At 43.3% G+C, this 20,886-nt stretch overlaps 2 protein-coding genes across 3 annotated transcripts; both read right to left on the bottom strand.

The window, feature by feature from the left end:
• Window positions 1-7,490: 7,490 nt before the first annotated feature.
• On the bottom strand, window positions 7,491-12,690 carry LOC104025494 (chymotrypsin-like elastase family member 2A). Its single transcript, XM_075721537.1, has 8 exons — window positions 12,648-12,690; window positions 11,983-12,071; window positions 11,300-11,397; window positions 10,176-10,304; window positions 9,255-9,391; window positions 8,393-8,538; window positions 8,099-8,251; window positions 7,491-7,526 (listed from the first exon to the last, which is right to left on the bottom strand). Exons 1-8 carry the CDS (start codon window positions 12,688-12,690, stop codon window positions 7,509-7,511), a joined length of 813 nt encoding a protein of 270 aa, XP_075577652.1. The 3' UTR covers window positions 7,491-7,508.
• A 2,843-nt stretch (window positions 12,691-15,533) lies between these two features.
• Window positions 15,534-20,645, bottom strand: KIAA2013 (KIAA2013 ortholog). Of its 2 annotated transcripts, none has more exons than XM_009486940.2 (3): window positions 19,667-20,645; window positions 18,044-18,897; window positions 15,534-16,550 (listed from the first exon to the last, which is right to left on the bottom strand). In XM_009486940.2, the coding sequence occupies exons 1-3, from the start codon at window positions 20,643-20,645 to the stop codon at window positions 16,512-16,514; spliced, it is 1,872 nt and encodes a 623-aa protein (XP_009485215.2). In that variant the 3' UTR covers window positions 15,534-16,511. The 2 variants fall into 2 exon arrangements, with proteins under 2 accessions (XP_009485215.2, XP_075577625.1); XM_075721510.1 differs by having other exon boundaries at window positions 15,534-16,525.
• Window positions 20,646-20,886: the final 241 nt, after the last annotated feature.

The raw sequence follows: 20,886 nt of genomic DNA, 5'->3' as shown, positions 1-20,886 counted from the left end.
TTCCAGTGACACACCAGGCTGTCATTTTGGACACTGTAGTTCTTGTTACCAAGAAGCCAGTAGGTTTTCATTTTCCCTTTGCCCTGGGACAAGAAAAAGGAGAGAGCAGAAAACAGCTATTTTCATGGGATATGAAGCAGAGCAAGAGAATCACTATGGCCAGGGCTACTACCTGTACTGCATTTGTTATTTCTCCTTCTCTCATAAGTGGCTGCTGATTTGGGAAAGAATTGTAATTTATATGCACTTTGGGTGCTAACAATTCTTTCAGTTCAGAAAAAGGCCTTGCTGGTCACTGGCAGTACTGCTAAGCATTTAAAATCAGCCTTATACCTGTGTGTCTTTGTAACTGAGTCCTAACGCTTTCACCCACATTCATGTGGTTCCATGCAGGTGCAGATATAGCAGCTGTATTTCAAAGCACACACTAACACTTTTGCATCGATTAGGAGGAGTAATGTATAGCCACTTCCAGCTGAATTAGCAAGAGAACCTTGGGGCCACAGTTAAAAATTTACTTGCAATTCACAGAAGGGCAATGGCCAAATCTATTATATCTCTTTCCTATCTCATTAAACTCCTTTACTGTTGCAAAGTTACGGAAAAGCTGTTACCTTCACTTCAATTTCTCCTCTCGGTTCAATTTCATATGCATCATCTGTGAGAAGGACATCATAGGTAGCAGAACTGATATGGATCTTCTGCGCTAGGATTCGGAACAGAGCATTAGAAATTAATGATTCCCCTATTCCTAGAGACGACACACCAGCCCTCCTGCATTTATCAGCCCAGTGTTTCTACCTCCTCTTTGGAAAATGTCATGTTGAGGAAGAAGCACAAAAAAAGGGAGGATGCCTGAAACATTGGTTGAGGACTCTGTAACACTGTACACAGGTGTTGGCTGAAACATAGCAGCAGTTCAGCAGGTTAACTGGCTCACTGACGTGACTGTGCAGTGCTGCACTGGGTATCTGCACAGCCGCACTGTACAGCAGTAAAAATAGGTGGTATTGGTAGCAAAGGCAGCGTAAAAGGATGGACCAAGAAAACATGCACTGCCCTCTTCTATGTTGTCATGGTGTTGCTACCTAATGCCTTTGTGTTAAAGTCCTCAAAATCAAAGTCAGCTTACTTTGTGCTATTTGGCTTTTGTCACCCTCTTTCTCATCTTATTTCCAATTGCTTTCCAGAAATGGCATAAGGCATGTGACTCTACTTGCCCACATGAATCCACAAGACTTTCTCTTGCTTATTTGATAACTAGTGTATGTGCTGGGATAGTGGGGACTGCAGGTCATGCATAGGCTGGTTCTTAATATCTATGGTAATTAGTTCTCTAGTCTGGGATGTGCTGCAGAGAGTGCTCCTTCTCCGGTATGAACCTTACTTCACACTTGACCATTTCCAATGTGAGGGGATAATAGGGGTTTTCCTTTCACTGCAGTACCTAAGAGACACAGAGTGCAGGTGTGAGCCTGACTGGTGTGTAAGGAACACACAGACTGTGCCCGAGTCACTTACGCAAGCTGGTGGACTCCATGCGGGAGGCTGTGTTTACGGTGTCCCCAAAAAGGCAATACCGAGGCATTTTGTACCCCACAACTCCAGCTACACAGGGTCCTGCGAAAATACAAGGCAGAGAGACCGCAATAAGAAACAAGTGGAAAAAGTGCAGGGAGATGCCAAATGCAGACACCTTTGCTAGTCACTCTGGATCCTCAGAGAGCATTGGGAATATTCAGTGCATCTAGGGCTTGGCTGCACAGTATTTACTTAAGGAGGGAAGTCACAATTTGATTAGCTGTAGCTAATTGGTGCTGATATCAGGGGAAGATGCACTTTGCCAACACTAAATTGTTTCACAGCCCTTTCCACGCTGATGCAAGCAAAAGTCACGTTACTGGTGGAATCAGGAGAAATACTCATCCCGGAGCCCTGTGGAGCGTCAATGGCTTGCACAGAAATGCCGAATTCTTTTCTCCTCACACAGTTTAGACTGTGTCCTATTCTCTTTTTCTCGTGCCTCCACCTCACCCACATACCTGTGTGTATCCCAGCCCGCAGCTGCAGTTTGCCCATTGGCATATGAGGGATCACAACCTGATGAACTGCTGCCACCAGATCCAGAGACATTTTGGCAATCTCATCAGCATGTTTGGTGCCATTCCTCTCTGGCAGGCCGCTCACTACCATGTAGGCATCACCAATGGTTTCCACCTGATGGGAAGGAGCATGTGTCACTAAGTGGCAGGCACCAAGCTTTTCTTTCAAAAGGAAATCAGAATAAAATATATCTTAGCTGTCCTCCACTTGCCAAGCTGCAGTGTAGTCCCTGTGCAGTGGCAGGTCTTGGATTTCATGGCTTTTGGCCAGCTGATCTGGTGTATTTGATATTCACTAGAGAACAAAGTAAGAAAGATTGCAGCAACTTCCAGATTCCTTGCCTGCAGGTTTGTACTCACCTTGTAAACATCGTAAGACTCAATCCTGCTGTCAAAGCAGATGTACAGATTGTTGAGCATCTCAACAACTTGCAAGGGAGTACAGGAGGCAGCAATGCTTGTGAACCCCACGATGTCCGAGAAAAAGATGGTCACCTGTCACAGGGAGAAGGAAAGTATGAAGCTAAGGTCTCCAGGCAGCAGTGGCAGAGCCTTTGAAGAGTTTGGGGATTTATGAAATTCTGAGCAGAACAGCCTAAGGCACAGGCTGCATGTAGAACTAGTGTTGCAGAACTGAATAGATACGATCCTAAATTAACAAGCTCTGGCTCTGAATTGTTCTCTATTACTTTGACAGACAAAATTATGTTTATCTCCAAAGTTTATCATCTGCGCTTCTCTGAATACCTTGTGCTAGATGGGAGACTGGAAGTCAAATGCTTTGAATCTTGCGAGTAGTGATCAGTAGACTTCTTACAGAAGCAGGGCCTGATTTTTCTTTTAAAGTGATTTAAACTGTGGTAGAGATCAAAACTAGGTGTCTGAACAAACTGCGAAATAAAAACTCAGTAGCTGTCTGCTCTTGTTGAATTAGGAAACATTAACTGGATTTTGTTTCTCTTCAAATGATGTTTATCTTTGTTATGCTGAAGTAATTTACAGAGAAATTAACTTTAAAAAAAATCAAATTTATAAAAGAAAGAAACAGAAACCATAATAACTGAATTAAGGAAGGGAAATGTGTGTTACAGCTGTTGGCAAAGAATTAAGTGTTTCTTCTCTGTGTTGCCTGAACTTTGTCAGTGTTTAAACTAAAATTGTTCTTTTATTTGTCCTTGGGAATACCAATTAATCCAGAAGATTACCACCTTTTCACTCCCTGCCTCGGTTCAGCTACTTTTGATGTCATGACTATTGTGAATTATAATTAATTGTGCAATTACAGGTTGCTGTTTCGATAATGACACCTACAAATTAAATGCAATCATTTATTATTGTGTTTCACAACTGAAAGTAATAGAGCATCCAGGGGAAAAAGAGTGAATAGGATTGCAATTACTTTAGCATAAGGATTCTGGCTGTGGGCTGTGTAGCACAGCTGCTAAATTCAGCATTGACAGCAGCATGTGTGCTGTGAGGCAGAGCTGCAAATAAATGGGTGCCTGGCCAAACTCTGTCCTTGTTTTTTATGTCAACAGGCTTCATTACGGTTACACACTTGAGGCTACGAAATCATCCATCCCTCTCATCCTTCTCTAAGTCCCGTGCTCTCCTTTCAGTTATATTTATGGAATCATACTGACAAGTACAGACAGGATTTGTTCTACGTTGGTTTTTTTGTGATTCTTCCCATTTAACAAGGAGGAAATGCCGTTCTTGCTCTTATGTACTTGTGATCTAGTGATGCTGGCTGGCTCTCATGAGTAGGCTCTTAAACCCAAAGATGACAACTTGCCAGTGTAGGATCTTTCACATCTAAAGCTACGCTTCTGGAAATTTCAGCTCTTCTTCCTTCCCCACCAGCTTAAGTGCTTCATGGCACATTGCACAGCTCTTACCAAAACCCATCGTGAATATTTGGATTTCCATCCACACTCAACTATGGGTGCAAGACCAGGTTCCTCAAAATGGTGGCAAGGTAGGTGCTTTTTTAGGTGAATACTTTTCTGCCCTTGGTGACAGCATCCTTTCTGTTTGCTAACCTGATCATAGCTTTCTGCCTCAACTTTTTGGCATTTCCTTAGCTGCTTGGCAACAGATTTTGGCAACATCTGGTGTAAGAGGTCCTCAGCTAGCCTCCTCTCCCTTTTCAAGTCCTCTGTCTTTTCCTTGAGGTTCCTGGCATAATTGTGTATCCAATCTGTCATTTGCTTGAAGGACATCAGGGTTATGGGGTAAATGAGGCAGGCTGTCACTAACAGACCGATCTTAAGGCTCATTGTGGACAGGATTTCTTTAGATTTCTTGCTGAGCTTTTCCTGTCCCTTCTGCAGTAGACAGCTCTGTACATAATGGAGTCCCTTTACCAAGGCTTCAATGGACACAAATTCATCTGAGCCCAGGAATGGGATGAAAAAAGAGATTCCTTCATAGTGGGTGAAATGAAGCGATAGATTGACGTTATCCATCCAGCACTTACGTACACTCTCTGATGAGAAGATAGCATAGTTCAGAATGGCAAAAAAATGATGCAATGTTGTTTGAAAGCTTGTAGATGCTGGCATTAAATGAGCTTTAAGCATGGCTTCTCTTATTTGAAGGGTGAGTTTAAAAGCTACTATGTCTGCCCAGTCAGGATTGTATCTCATAGCTTTGAGGTCTTTGTGGGAACTATTAAAATGCTCCAGCAGTTCAGAGATCACTCTGGATAGCGCCTGGCTGGCTTCAGTATCCCCTGTGCTATTTAATTTTTCTCTCATGTCAACGATGTAAGGTCTACAAATGGAGATTTTCTTCTTCTTGCATTGGCAATTCTCACAATACAGTTCTGCTTCACTTGCCTTACAGAGGGAGTTTAAATTCCCCAATAGCTGAGCATGAAATGATGTCTTCCTCTTGTCTGCTGCTGGGAATAGCCAGCTGTGCCTTTCTTCCTGCAGGAGATAGATGAAGCGAACAGCCCAAAGGTTTTCACAGGAGACAAGTTCCTGAAGGGCTTTCCCTGTGTTTCTCCATATTTCCAAGCTGTTGCTCAAATCAAAGGAAATGGCTCCAAGGAGGCTGCAGAGGGAGACCATGCATGCTGTCAAAATCCTTCGAACTGTTTTTCTACCACCAGCACTGGAGGGGGGAGAACATCTGAAAAAAGGGAAGGGGAAAAAAAAAAAAAAAAAAGAGTGGGGGTGTCTGATCCCTGGGGTGTTTCTTGCAGCTCCTGAAAACATAACTGGAGCAGTAGTGATATTTAACAATTCACATGCGTTCTGAAACAAAGTACAGGGATCGTGCATTAGCTGAATGTTATTGAAAGACATATTTTGTTACATTTTGTTCCACCTGACATTTTATTTTATAAGAAAAGGTGTAGTAAAGAGGCTGTTTCAATGACACACTCAGGGCTGCAAAAACATATGAATGAAATCATACAGTTTTTCTGTGAGTATTAAGACTGATAAAATAATTTGCTGCAGGTTGTATTCTCTGTGGTACTTCTATCCAAATCTTAAAGAAGGCCATGAAAAGATGGGTTACTTATTTCAGTGATCACAAACAGGAGCTGTTAAATTTTCTTAATCAAACTTCTAGAATTTGTTCTTAATAGGAATTTTCAGATGATTAATCATTTGTATTGATATATTCAAATGAGCTCAGACATTTCCACAATATTGTCTAAATTTTTCAAAAGGAAAACAAATAAAATTTCAGTTTTGCTTCAGTTTTTACAGAAGCATATACATATCCAATTTTTACTGTTTGAGTTGCACGATTACCTTTTCTGTCCTCTCTTTCATGCTGCACATAATTGATGTCCATGCTCCATACAGCAAAGTAACCTCTAACAATTTTCGTTTTCCGAACTATTAGTGATTTACAATTTTACGTTAATGATACTCATGAAGACAACTCAGCATGTTATGCTGAAACTGGTGGCTCCTGAATAACTGGGCAACCCTTATTTCCACTCATAAAGAACAAACCAGGGGACTGGGTTGCTGATCAGTCCATTCAGTTCAGTCCTTTTTTTCTTTTCTTTTCCTCAATGTAATAGAGCCGACTGAAAAAAGCCCTCCTCAGATCCCCTGCTCTTTCCAATAGGTGAAATTACATTTTTAGTACGATAAATAAAAACCCAATAAAGCCTGCCATTTCTCAGCAGAGGCTGATATTAGGCAAAACAAGTTCCTGCTGGGCTCTTCGCAGCATAATAGTGCTCGATGGTTGTAAAGTAGAAGAAACGTAATAAAAGTACAGTCCCCGAAGATGATAAACAGCCATGTTTTCTCTTATTTATTTAATACAATTTATGTTTAATAATATACATGTTTATTTACTTTCAATCCAAAGGTAACAACTGCAAAATGTCTGACTGAAAGGAACCGCAAACCTAGAAAAATTTATCTCTGAACCCAGATGCATTTCTGTTCTCACAACAAACTTCCAATCTTTTCTGTACTCTATCTACTGCTTACCTTTGAGTCACTTGTCCTCGGTTTTTAATCAATCGTTTTACTTTTGAATCTACCCAAATATGTGCCAGGAGGGAAAAGAAAAATACAACAAAAATCCACCTTGATTTTATACTGCCTACCTTTTATTACAATGAAAGAAATATAAATAGGGGCTTTAATGTAGTACTAGGCTAAAAGGTGGTGATTCTGCTTGTGCTTTGCAAAAAAATCCCCATTTGTGTCTGTGTGTCAGCCAACAGTGACAGTTCAGAGGTCTTCAACTGGCATCTGAATGACTTAAAAATGAGTAACGGGGACATGAAGGAGATAAGCCTGCAGAGACGCTGCCGGCACTCACTGCAGGATTTTACCCTTCCCCTTGCTAAGTCCCAAGATCACAGGATGTTAAAAACCTCTCTGTAAAAGCATTTTGCAGCGCTGCCACACTCACCTGCGTGGACCTCCTTGCACCCGTGCTGCCTTCCCGCTGGGCATTGCCACTGCTTGCTCTGGTGAGTCCCGCTCGCAGAGTCGGGGGTCCCGACAGCTGCCTGCCTGCTGCCTTCAGCCCTGCCAGCGCCTCGCTCTCTCACCCCCTACCCCCGGAGTTGTTCCTGTGGCTCTGACTCTTCCTACTGCCCAGCCTCTTCACAGCAGGCTCACATCTTCCCCCAGGTGAGGGTAGCAAGCTCCAGCCCAAGGCAGGGGAAAGGCTGCAAGAGATCTCCAGCACTATCACTAAATACAGGCCGTGCTCCTGACAGTACGCAGGAAGAAGTGACAGGGACACATTTTTTTTCATCTTGCGAAAAATAGTGTTTATTGCCGTATGGTTAGGTATAATACTTGTGGTGTTAAAAGCATAATTTCCCAGCTCTTTGTGATCGAAGGTGTTATGTTTATGACTTTATTCAAACTGTTTTCCTTTCCGGCACCTATCATCCCAGTTCTCTTTGGATTAGTTGGTTGCAATAACCTACAAAAATGTAAAACAAGTGAAAAATCAGATCATGAGACATATGACAATTTGTGAAGTAGTAGATGTTGCATCTAAGATGCAGGATTTAAATAACTGAAATAAGATTTTTGCTTCTCAGTCACTTTTTAGATTAAAGTTTATCTTAAATTAAAAAATAATTGATGTTCTAGGCTTGAGCAGCATGCGCTGCCTTCTAGGATGCAATTGCAACAATCAGTGTTATTGATGAATACAAATTTGAGTAATCGCTTCTGAAGTCATACCAGTAAAATCCTTATGACTATAAATATAGCTCTAGTATAAAGGCAGAATGCATTCCTAAACATCGAGACTTACTTAAAAGTGAAAAGAATCTGGATAACTATTTAAGAGGAGGATACTTTATTTTTCCTGCAGAGACTTCTTTTGCACTGATAAGGGCTTGTCTACAGAGGTTACTTGTATGTAAAGTAGCATTTGAATCAAAAGTGATACGGCTCGCTGCGTAGGTGGCAGAAATGTCGATCAGAGAGAACCTCAGAAATAGCTAAGTGTCTGTATTCTCGAGCAGCAAGTACCTAGAACCTTACCTGCTGGATCCAGCTGTTGTAAGCAGAGACCCGAGTGAAGACAGAAGGCTTGTGGTAGTAGTTGCAGCCAAGAGCAGAGCCAAAGCTGACGATACCATGCACCTCCCACCTGCCATCAGCACCTTGGCAGTTCAGTGGGCCACCAGAGTCCCCCTGGGAGGAAGGGGGAACACAGTTAATGGCAGTCATAGTGTGAATAGTTCCTCCTTGGGTTTGGTTTTTTTAAGCTTTCCTTCCCATCGGGCCTGTTTGTGTCTGAAACCAAGCCCTAAGAGTGGTGTTCTCTGGACTCACGTTACAACTGGAGGTGACTCCGTCCCCACCAGCGCAAACCATGGTGGTTTTCACTACGCTTCCCCACCAGTTAGGCTTGGAACAAGTTGCATAATCCACCACCAGCAAAAGGCCTTGCTGCAGGTCGTCTGGAAGAGCTCCATTTGCTGGGAGGGAATAGAAACAAAGGAGTCATGGTACCAGCTGGCACTGAAGAAAGAACAAAACTGCATTGTTAAGTTTCTCCCAGGATCTGGGTACTATCCCTCTAGGTAAGAAATTCCATAGGGACGGTATTAAAGGAGAAGCTGTATAATCCATTCCTTAGCTCCGCTGTTTTTTATATATACATATTTATATATTTTATATATATAAAAAAAAAGGCCTTAACTTACTAATAATTTGCATTCCATTTAAAAATATCTCATTGTTAGAGAAATAAAGGGCTGCTCTTTGTTCAGGAGTTTGCAATGTACTTATCACTCTAGGAATTGCCTCTTGAGCTGAAGCTTCTGCTGAAATATCTGAGATTTTCTTCACTTTACATCTATTACATTATGTGTCTTTTTAGTTATTCAGCGGGGTATGTTAGGATTAGCAAATTCACCAGTCTGCACACTGTTAACATTTGTGTTACCGGAGCTTCTAACAACTTAGTACAGGGCCCTCTAGTGCATTACTAGCCCCATTACAAGCAAAATAAACTTCAAAGGCAGGGAAAAATCATACTGCATGAGTGAAGTGGGGCCTGATAAACTACCTCGCTACATTGAGGTTGAGGGGATCTTGAGCACCACCAACAGCCTTTTTTCAGTCAGTCTCAAAGGAGAAGACAGTACTGAAAGATTTTGTTCCACAGTTTTGCAAATGTCCAAGTACTTACTCTGCAGTCTTCCCCATCCTGTCACGTAGCAGGCAGTGTTGGATGATAGGACGCTTTGTGCAGGGGGGAGGCAGGCCAGCTGAATGTGGTCACTTAAGGTGACGTGTTCAGTGAGTTTGATCAAAGCAATGTCATACCTGTGGTCATATGCACACGTTTGAGAGTGGGGAAGGGGTGAAGAGGTTTGCAAATAGATTGAGACACGGTAGCATGAATACTTAACAGTTATACAGCACTTGGCCTATTCAAAAGAGATGCAAGAGAGCAAGGAGGCCGGTACATAAGCAGTAAAGATTCCTCCACCCTCAAAGCAATGGGGAAATCCATGGACTGGAAGACTATTCCCTGCAGAACTGTCCACTTTTCTGCTGGCAGCTTTCTGGGAATTGCCTTTTATACGTTCTTTTCACCAAAACCAAGCACGTGTTAGGGCTAACTCCAAGGACCTAGAAACTGAGGGGATTTCTTTGCTAATGCCCTTAGCCTGCAGCAGGACATGAGTCCTTCAGCAACAAAGATATTAATACCATTGATCAACAATACTCCGTGTTTATGCTGTTTGTAGGAGGGTTCCAAAGAGTGTTCTATAAATTAATTCATTCCCTTCCACTGTATGAAAGAAATCATTGCATAGAACAGCTTCCCACCCAAGTATGAACATGCAACATGGCATCTGACAACACAATTAATCAATGAGCAATTAATATTGAAAGCTCTTTATCTTCTGTTGAGGGGGAAAGGCACAAACTGGAGACTCAACTCTCATCTATGAGCAAACATTTAGAAGTACCACTGTAAGTTGTAATACGCGGTTCTAAACATTTATGCATTTAGCTGCCACAATGCACGGTGGGTGGGATTCAGGCAGTTTGATTTTTGCCCGGCATCTAATAACTGAAAAAGTACTTGCTACCAACTTACCCATCTGCAACATTCTGTGGATCCCAGTTCTCATTGACAATGATTTTTTCTGGGGGAAGTGCAATTGATCCTTCTTCCACAGTTGCTAGGTTGTATTTTCCAAGAAATACTCGATATTTCCTAGAAGGACTGGGCAAGAAAAGGACTAACGCTCAGTTATGCAGCTGCTGGCTGGCTGCTTAGGCACTGCATCTTTGCCACCTGAGATATTCAGTAAGAATATCCTTAGGGCTGTAATCTCACATCACATGCATTATTTGTCTGGAGCTGAACCAACGTCTGGCTGATTTGCTAAGGACAAAGCATTGTGTGCTAGGCTTAATAATCATTTCATCTCTAAGCTGTCCTGTCAACTCCTGCTTAAGGCTTCATTAACAAACTCAAGATGCCTCCAATCTTTGCAGGATTCAGCTCGTATTCTTCAATGAAGTAAACAATTTGGGCTGCTTTTTTGACAGCGATAAACAGCTTCACTGATAAATAGCTGTGTGAGAGATACAACATGTAGGGTTTCTATAATAACATGCAGCCAATCCTGCTTATTTCATATTATGACATTTTCTACAACTTAATGTTACAATAACCAAGAACTGTATGTACATATTCAAGGACATATGCTACCAAACCAAAATAAGGTTGACTGTGGAAACAGTTCTGGTGATGAAAGGGCATAGCCATATCTGATCATTTCTTTGTTATACTGCCCCATAATATGAAGAGCGTGCTGAAAATGACTGGTATATTCAAAGCATTTGTGATTATTTCTTCAGGGAGTGGATTGATTAGTTAGTCTGTGGATCTCACTACCACATATATTATAGAAACAGGCAACACAGCGAATTTTAATAGCAACTTGAAAACATAATGATGTTTGTAGTTTTTTACAGAAAATTAAGAGTATATAATTCAGGTAACTACATGAGGGTTTTTTCCCCTCTACTTTTATTTTAAGAAAATGAAAAGGTGTCATTCTTCTGCTGACGTCTTAGTTATAATCAAAAGATATGATATGAAACTCTGAGCTCTTAATTGGGAAAGGGAGAACTGGCATTAATACGGTTTTGCTTCATCTCTCTCTGGTCATGCATGGCTTCCTGGGTACAGACTTTAACTCCATTCCTTACCTGATGCAGTGTGCAGCTGTCATCACCCAGTTGGTTGCAATGAGGGTTCCTCCACAGGTGTGATACCATTTGCCTTTTGAATTGTATTGAAGGGAGGCCTAGAATCAATGTATCAAGTAAGGTTCAGATTTTTGCTTACTGATTTTTCATTGTTGCACTTTCTTCCTGCACCCAGAACACAATTTGCTGCTGGAAGATGGTGGGAGGCTTTTAAGCAGCAAGTTTCCAACTCCTGGCCCCAGAAAAGGTTTCTCTCCTTCCCTATCATCCAAAAGCTTGATTTTTTTTTTTTTTTTTTTTTGGATGTTGTTTCTTCGAAAGCTCTCACTAAGCCTGGCCCAAATAGAGCATTTCATTTGCTTCAGAAATGTATTTTTAACTCCATGTATAACTGTGCTCCAGTAGGCATTGTATGCTCCACTGAATTTCACAGCCATCTTGCTTAAATATGGGATGATGCCCAAGACTACTGAAAGAACACAAAAGCCTGCATAGCCAGCAAGAGGTGGCACATTCAGAGCTTTCTTAAAAAGATTGGAAACTTTGGGATTGATCAGAACGTAATATTCAAAACCTAAGATGTGACAGGCAAGATGCATCACATGAAATGTAAGACCTAGTGTTATTCAGCCACGTTGTGTGAGGGTAGCTAATTGTTCCAGGGAAAGCACAAAATGACTAACCTGCCAGGGCCAGCTGTAAGGTCTTGCATTTTCCCCTCCAACAACTCTAGACACAGCAGGTGGGTAGGCAGGAACCCCACAGCCAAAGGCTAGAAGACATACAAAATAGGACGTGTGTTTTAAAAGTAGGATGTTTAAAAAAAAAAAAAAAGTCTGTAAGAGAGAGGTTTTTTTTAAATATAGACTGTGTTTGTACAGAACATTGCAAGGTACAAATATAGGCTGCGATTTAATGCGATACAAGTGAAGATAACAGCCATCAGTCAAAACTGACCAATGTTACATAAAGCCTGTTTGAACGATTTCATTTTTCTGACAGAGAATCAAATCAAGTTGGCTTAAACAAATTCTCATGTGTCAGCTGAGATGCAGCTCTTAGCCAATGCAACAATTTGATGTGGATTAACCATATTTCAGTGTATTCAAGCTAAGTAAAATAACTTTGAATTTGCTAAAGGCTGAGAGCAGTAATGCTAATCAAGCCCCTGTAATAACAGAATAGCACAGCACCTAGTTACTGTTTTGAGAGAACTTTTTCATTAACTGCCTATGCTGTATCTCTTTCTGCTTTGTTGCAGAATGTCTCATTTCCCTAGAAGAGGAAAGTTGCTGTTAGATTTTAATTCATTTTTCCTTTGAAACTAATGCTGAAATTGGGTACGTACCTGCAGCTGCCAGAGTCAACACAGCAAAGAGGACTCCAAGCATGATGCCGGTTAGCTGTATGCTGCAGGCTCTGCTTTGCAAGCGATTTTATATGTTATCGTTTATCTGAGACACGAGTCAAAATGCAGTGCTATTCTGATACCAATGGAAAATTTGTGTAATTGTGGGATAATTTTTCATATGCACAGATGCCTGGAAAAAAAAAAGTTTAGATGGACCTTGGATCCAGGCTATATAAACAATTTGGTTAAAAAAATTCCGACCGAGTTATGCATTATCTGTAGCAGCTGTTTGCTTTCCCATTGCCTTGAAAGTTCATCACAAAGGTGTTTCCAGAAGGAAAATGTTAAATGAATTATTCCAACGCTTGATGCTATGTCAGCAGTAACAGTGTCCAATATATTCAGACATGTCAGCAGGGTTGGATTAGATGATCTCTGGAGGCTGTCTTCCACCTTAATTATTGTATTATTCTGATTGCTTGGAATTTCATCTGTTCTGTTTTGTTTTGTGACTGATGGCAACTACCACTTTGTACTGACTGAAAACCAGTATCTTCTTTTCTAGATCAAGTTGCATGTGTTTTATCATGCCATACTTCTTCAATAAAACAAACTGTAATCGTGTTGAAGTGGAAGATGTTTCAAGCAATACAAAGAACCAGCTGTCGGTGATGATGGAGAAACACTGGTGTAGCATGGTGAGCCAGACTTAATTTCTTTGCTATTTGCCTTTAATTGATAGATCAGTAGCACATCCTTGGAAGAGAATAGGGTTCCTGTATCATTGCAAATGAGCATTTTTACACCCCAAATCAGCACGCTGTCCTGTGGTATAATGCAGCGTGAGCTTGTTAATGAAAAAGGGTAAACCATTGTCACCAACAGGACAAACCAGGCAAGAGCAGGCATTTAGACCATTACAGAGCTGCTGCCACAAAAGAGTGTCCTAATTCATTACTGGACATTTGAGATCAATGGCTTGATATCAACACTTACCCTTGTGTCTCTCTTCCTTTTTTCCTTCTACTACAGAAATTTTCCATTCTCTCTCACGTTTCCATCTACCTACCCTTCACCTGAAAAACTGTTACTGGTTATTTAAAAAATAAACATCTCTCTCCCATAAGCCACGTCATGCATAGGGAGCAAAATTATTAGAATGGAAACAAATGTCATAATGCCAGTTTTGTAAGCAGAGTTGCATTGTACATACAGACCAAACTAGAGGTTTCAGAAAAGCTGAAATTACTCTATTGTTTAATGTCAGAATTAACAAGCAGCAAAATCCCTGATTTTCATAGCTTCCTTTCAGCAGTAGATACTGATTTGGATGAGAGATGCCTGGAGCACACATGTGGAAGGCAGAAATGTATACTGCTTTGCTGTTTTTTCTCAAGAATGTATTATCCTACCCAAACAATAGTACTTGAGAAAGCTGCATTCTGAATTTCAAATGGAATCAAACAAACTCTGTTCTGGCATCTTGTATTTATTACCTGACAAAAGCATAAATCAGGATTAACTGAGTGCAGAACTGAGATTGTAAAAATTTTTTTCATTAATTAGTTGGATCTCTTCTTAATGTCTGAATTTACAAGCTAAACAACATACTATGCTTTTCAGTTTAACTTCCATGCCACTATCATTTTCATTGAATACCAACGAAAAATTAGGTATAAATTTTCAATGTTGTTACTGTTTCAACTTTCATTTCATGGGTGTGCTTGTAAACATGGAGTTTGGTTTAGTTTTTTAAGCATTTCTGCAATCATTTCACAAATAACCTTCTGCTATCTTGCACGCTGGAAATAGAGAAACCCTATTCTTTCTTTTTCCCTTTCTTCTTTGTAAAGGAATTCTGAAACAGTTCTTTGATTATATGGGAGGAAGGCTCATAAGAGTAATCTTTTTTTTTTTTTCCTTTCCTTTGTCCCACTCCTGCTTTATGTAACGATTGTGTATCCATCCTTTCCAGGTCTACTCTAAATAGGCTGGAGTATCTTTCTTGGACTCAGTGGGCATCATACTGTTGGCAGTTCTGCAAGTGAACATCAAAAGGCTCAGCACCCAGCTGATACCATGGTGGCTTGGAAACTGCTCCCTAGAAGCTCTTATCATCTTCAGGCCAGATGTTTCACAGAAACCAAGCAGCTCATGAAACTTCAGTAAGAAAGAGCAGGAACTTCCGGTATGTTCAGTTAAAGCGTAATAGCTAATATCTCTTTCAATACACAATGTACTTAGTGTACAATTTATAATGTACTCCATTGCTTCACTATCTTTAGACTATTCCCTTGTAGGGTAGTAACCATGCTGAACCAGTTAGTAAGTGGAATGGTCTGCAAATCAGTAACAGATACTGAAATCTACTTTTCTGAGGGAGGTTTTCTATCTGAAACTAGACAGTAACTTATATAAAAATTCAAAGTTAAATCCTGCCCTAACTTTTCATTGGGAGTGTGCCACATTCATTACTTGCTGGGTGGCCATTAAATCTGCTGATTGTCCCCTGGGTTTGTTTCTGTGTGTTCTTAAAACTAAAGCTTGGCCTGCATGCATCAAGATATAACAGGATTACACAGAGCTAGGGAAATGGAGATTAGCACCACCCTGTGTGTTTCGGTCTCTTATTGTGCCTTCCAAATTGTCTGTTCCCAGCTTAGACCCATTTATGTAATATTTTCCACACTGTATTTCCTTTTAATTCAAGCCCTTGTGTAGTCAATGTGGCCACAGATGTGACATAAGGCTCTGCTTGTTTTAACTGGGTGGGGAGCAAGGGGAGGAGAGAACGCAGACCAAAAGAAAAACGCCGAACCGCTGCCCCCCCAAAAAAACCACCAAACCAAAACAACCACACTTTGGTGATCAGATTAGACTGAAAGGTATTTATTTAGAAACAACAGCTTTGGTATTTTAAAACCAAACAACCTTTAAATCACTAGAAAGTAGGATGTCTTCCCCCCAATAGCCAAAACAAATCAATGCACAAAGTCTTAATATGCTTAGAATAGGAAACCTGCAGATCAGCATTTCCAAGTGTAAATCCAGAAAACCATTTCATTAAATTGGTTTTGCACTCTACAATCATAAAGGCTGAAAAACCTGTTACCAGCATTTAGATATCTACAGTTCAATTGACTGACTTGTTACTGAAGTGGAGGCAGAATTATTAACATTTCCCCCCCTCCCCCCAAGCAATAAATTAAAAAAATCTATACCAGAAAGGAGGTTACACTAAAGTTTTCTAGTTAAGTTAACTCTCTGAAGGGAACCATCATTCTTTATTTTCCTGTAAAATTAAAAAAATCAAAATATCAGAGGACTCGGTGTGTCTTCAAGTATTTTCACCAAATGGATTACTCTTAGGGAACTGAACAGCTTACAAGGAAAAAGAAACATCTGTCACAGAAGCTTCTGGGATAAACTCTTGAATAACCGCACCTTCAAAGTCTCAGATTCCTCTCTTAACAAGGCACAAAAGGATTGTTGCTTTCAAAAGGTCCTTGTTCTCAGCTGCAAAATTGTCAGATGTCTTGTGCAAATGGAGGCTGAAAGCAGGACTAAGTTCACTTGGACACTGAGATGTTCCCATTCAATTAGTGAAACACAGTGTTATTTCAACACCATTAATCTTGCTTACTGCTGCAGAGATTTTTGAGCTTCGGCTGGCTTCCACTTCATCCCTGTTTCTGGAATCAAGTTCTGCATCATCTTCATTTTAAGTAGGTCCAATTAAGACGAGGCAACAGACTTGTTTGCTGTACACTGCAAGGCTTCTTGCAGTGTCAAGAAGGAAGAGGTGTTAACGTCAGCCCTGGTGTGTAGCTGTGAAGCTTCTCGGCTTTTCAGAGAACAGTGTCAGGGACAGTTACCTGTAGTAATGGTTAACAAGTCATTCTGTAAAAGGCAGAAGGCAAGTCTGGTAGATGACAAAGGCAACCAGATAGACAGCAGTGAAAAAAAGGACATAATTTTTTAATTTCAAGGACACGTTTCAGGATGCATGTCAGGGTGCAGCTGTATATGCAATCATCAAAATGACTTCCTGACTGCTTCCACCTTTTGCACTAAGGTTTTGATCATGATCATAGGCTTATAACTGCAGTTGTCTTTTATATACATATCAATTCTACCTCTTTCTAGGTTAGTCTGTCTAGCCACAAGCACCTTCCACTTTCATTCTTGCAACAGATGATAGGTATTCCGGCCTGCTTGGAATCAGGCCTGATCTCCAGCGCTCAATGTTACAACACCAGTGAGCCGAGAGGGAAATTGCCAACTGACTTTAAACACCCCTTACGTACTGACTGTCAAGTTTAGTCCAGTACCTTCTGTGCAGCCTTTGCTATCCAAATTTGAATTTGCTTTTATAATTTGGAAAGGGCAATCTAAAGATAGAACTTTTCTCCAACAGCTCTATTTAACTATGTCCTTTTTTATTTCCTTTTTTTTTTTTTTAAAGCCACAAGCTACATTTAACTCTGTTCAACCCTAAGGAGGGATGCCTCTGAACCATATGGCTAGCTCACACAGCAAATCCAGTCTCATCTTTCATTTCCACTCCATATCGCGCAACCAGAAAGTACCGGTAGTAAGAAATCACCATCTCTTGTCTATTCTGTGCTAAGTTTTTACTAGCAACTAAGTTTTCTAAGGCAACTCAAAATAAGAATTTCAAATCCTTTACACCAAAGTGAGATGCAGTAGAGCTTGAAGTCAGAATCTCCAACTCACAGTAAAAAGCACTCAGTACTTTCCTTAACACAGCTACGTATTTTGTCTGAATGGGAGAAACACTAGCTCAGCACTTTCCCTAAATGACAGCGGTAAACGTGGTTTGATGGAGGACTGCCCAGTGTCCGTAAATCTCTGAACACTTACCAGTAGTCCCAACAAGTCAGTACCTTGACCTCAGAACACTAGCTTGCATCTGTGTGGTTTTATGTAACACATCACACATTCAAACCAGGCAGACAAGTGTGCGCGTCTCCCACACAGTAGTAAAGTATAGCAGCTCCCTCACAAGTATTCCGGTGCTGCATAACAAGAAACATCATCTCGTGACACAGCTGCAGCTGTTGGCTTAAAAACAAGCAATGTCCTACACCAGTGCATGGAAAAAGGACAGAAAAGCTGTGTCTGCCTTGATCTGCAGCCTTACCAATGTTTAAGAAGGACAGACGATGCATTTATCTTTTCTAATGTTTGTGAGCCCTACCGCTCCAATCCCTGCCCTAATCCTACTTCTTGCAAGAAGAGGTCACAGATCACTTGTTGCAAGAGAGACTGGAAATCCTCACAGTCCAAGACAGAACCTCCCTAGGCACAGCTGACAGAAAATCAGGTTGACAACACTCAGTGGACAGCAGCCAAAAGCAGCAGCCTTATACCTTACTCCTGAAGAGCGGCTTGGCTCCTGGCCCGCAATATTCGTTGTAGATGAGTTTGAACAGAAACAAGTGAAACAGTGTGATTAAGGAGGCCACGCTGAACCAGAACAGGAAGGGTAAGCCTGGGTATTGCTTGGCCATGTGTTCCTCATGAGCCAGAATAGCTTTCAGATGGAGCGTGTGTCTCAGGTCCTGCAAGTGGATCAAATCTGTCGATATATAAAGCAGTGGCGTGATGGGTTGAGTCACCATGACGGGGAACGTATGACCTCGTGCCTCTGAGGTCAGCTCCACAGGCTCATTCATACAGCCTGCCTCACACGCATATAGTCTAACTGGCTTGTCTTGGAATTTCACAGACACATGCAAGAAGGGCTTTCCTTCAGCGTCCAGCAGAACAGCTAGATTAATCAAGTCCTTATTGTAATGGATCCCACGTAAGGAATAGCTGTTATGAAGTACATCAGGGTCAGCCTGAAACTGAAGATGGTTTTCTGTGAACTGCAGACCCCCAAAACTAAGCACCATTCCCTGCATAAGTCCATGGACTCCAGCTGCCACAAGACCCTTGCATCCCCGTTTCTGGAGAGTTAGCTTCCACAAGTCTGAGAGCTGCAAGATCTGGGTGACACTGGTCAGCTTTGCTGGCCACAGGTTCTCTGCATGCATGGTCGCGTGGCCACTGAAGCAGTGGTCAGCATAGTTCAAGCTGGCTTCCATTTTTTCTCTGTCCTCACTACTGATGAGTGGATCTAGCAGAGGAGCTGGCATGCTTGACAGCACGTAGTAGAGGGTCATGTTAACAGTCTCACTGGATGGTGTATGCGAATCTGTGATCTTTCTCATTTCAACCCCTGTAGTAAAAGAAAACAACCAAGAGTCAGAGGATTACACATGAATATGACATTAACTAGGAAAATAAGATCAAATGTGCATGTCGTCGTTCAATACACGGGTGTTCTTTACAACGTCTAAGAAACCGCTGCCTATGAAACACAAGTGAAATGTTTCCTTGTATTTTCTTAGACACTCTCTCTGCTACTTGGAGTTTGAATGCCATGCTCCCAGTAAAGGCAAAGCTAGTTTGATACACAGGTGCCTTATGGAGCTGTCACCATGACTCCGCAAGAATGGTCTGTCAGAGGAACATCTCTTTACTGGCTATAACATAGCAAGTTCTACCATTACTTGGGCAGCTACTCTTCTATGCAAGGCCATTAAAATCTTAAGAAAAAGCATCCTTGTAGGACAGTCCTTAACTTCCCTGAAGAAATCTGTCCTTTATACCATCAGTAGAGGTCAAGTCTATTTCCAACTTAAGAGCTGACACGCTGGGCAAATCAGTAAAGTTCCTGAAGACGCGAAAGCCACCACACCCAGAGTTACGATTAGAAATGTTGTTCCATCACTTCCTTTATGCAGTAAGGAATATGCCACTTTTGTAAAGTACGCTGGGTTCCAAACCAGGAACGCTGTTTTATTATCCTGCAATATGCCTTCTGGCCCCCGAGAGAATCCGGTCAGGAAGAGTGGAGCCTCTGGAGACCTTACAGCAACCAGGCCACTGAGCTTTCAAGCTGCCTCTAAAGCAACCCTTTGGAAGTTGAGCATCGCTTTCCTTACCTGAAGTGAACAGGTCTGACCAGGTCTGTTGGTGCTCCTGGAAAAGATCTTCCACTCCCATCTGCATCACCTCCAGCATCTCTTTCTTGGCCGACTCCCTCAGCTTGCTGAAGGTCTCCTCCAGCCTGGAGACCTCGATGGGCTCGGAGGTGTACACCACGGAGAGCACGGTTTCGTCGAAGTGGGATTTGGGCGCAACCTGCACCCGGCTCACAAGCTTCTTGGCGGCCACCACCATAAGCACCACCTTGGGGCTCCCGGCCAGCAGCAGGCGACCAGAGGAGAGCAGGAACTGCCGCTCCTCCACCTTCTCCAGGCTGGTGGCAAAGCGGACGCCCAGCGAGGGCGCAGAAGCCGGGGCTGAGGCCTCGAAGGCGGCCACCCGCTCGGTGGGGTTGGTGATGTGGATGCGCTGCAGGTAGAGATGCGGCCGGCTCCGGTGGGCCACCACCTCCTCCCGCACCGTCACGCAGTCCCCGGCGCCCGCCCCGGGCCCCGTCTGGACGCACCGCACCCGCCGCACGGCGCCGTCCCGCAGCGCCGCCAGCGCCGCCCGCGCCTCGCCGCGCCCGCCCAGCGCCCTCAGCCGCACCAGCGCCGGGTACTCGGTGGCGAGCGCCGGGCCGCCGCCGGACCCCGCCGCCGACACCCAGAGGCGGCCGGCGGCCACGTCCAGCAGCAGGAAGCCGTTACCCGCCAGCGCCAGGCCCGGCCCCGGCCCGCCGCCCCCGGCCGCCTCCTCCAGCAGCGGCAGCGCATCGCCGCGCTCGGCCTGCGCCCGCCAGCCGCCCGTGGCCGCCTGCAAGCAGAGGGCGGCGGCGCCGCGGGGCTCGGCCCCCCGCCCCGCGCCCCGCCGCACCCGCACCGCCCCCAGGTACCAGTAGGCGACGAGCAGCAGCACCAGCAGCAGCAGCAGCCGCCGCGCCCAGCTGCTGGAGAGCAGCCCCGGCAGCCCCTTCAGCCGCTGCTGCAGCCACATGGGCGGCGGCGGGGCGGGGCGGCGCGGGAGTCCCGTCCCGTCCCGTCCCGTCCCGTCCCGTCCCTCCCCGGCCCCGAGCCCGCCGCGGCGCAGCGACCCTCACGCCGCCATCGCCAGCGCCGCCGTCCGGAAGCGCCGCGCCGTGCGGCAGCCCCGCCGCGCTTTGCGGCGCTTTGCGACAGCCCCGCCGCACCGCCCCCTGAGGAGGCGCTTGGCGGGGAGCCCCGGCCTGCCCCGCCGC

This window comes from Pelecanus crispus, chromosome 15 (assembly GCF_030463565.1).
Source record: "Pelecanus crispus isolate bPelCri1 chromosome 15, bPelCri1.pri, whole genome shotgun sequence".
NCBI classification, from domain to species: Eukaryota; Metazoa; Chordata; class Aves; order Pelecaniformes; family Pelecanidae; genus Pelecanus; species Pelecanus crispus.
Note: the sequence above shows the minus strand (reverse complement) of the source record. Positions and strands in the feature narration are given on the sequence as shown.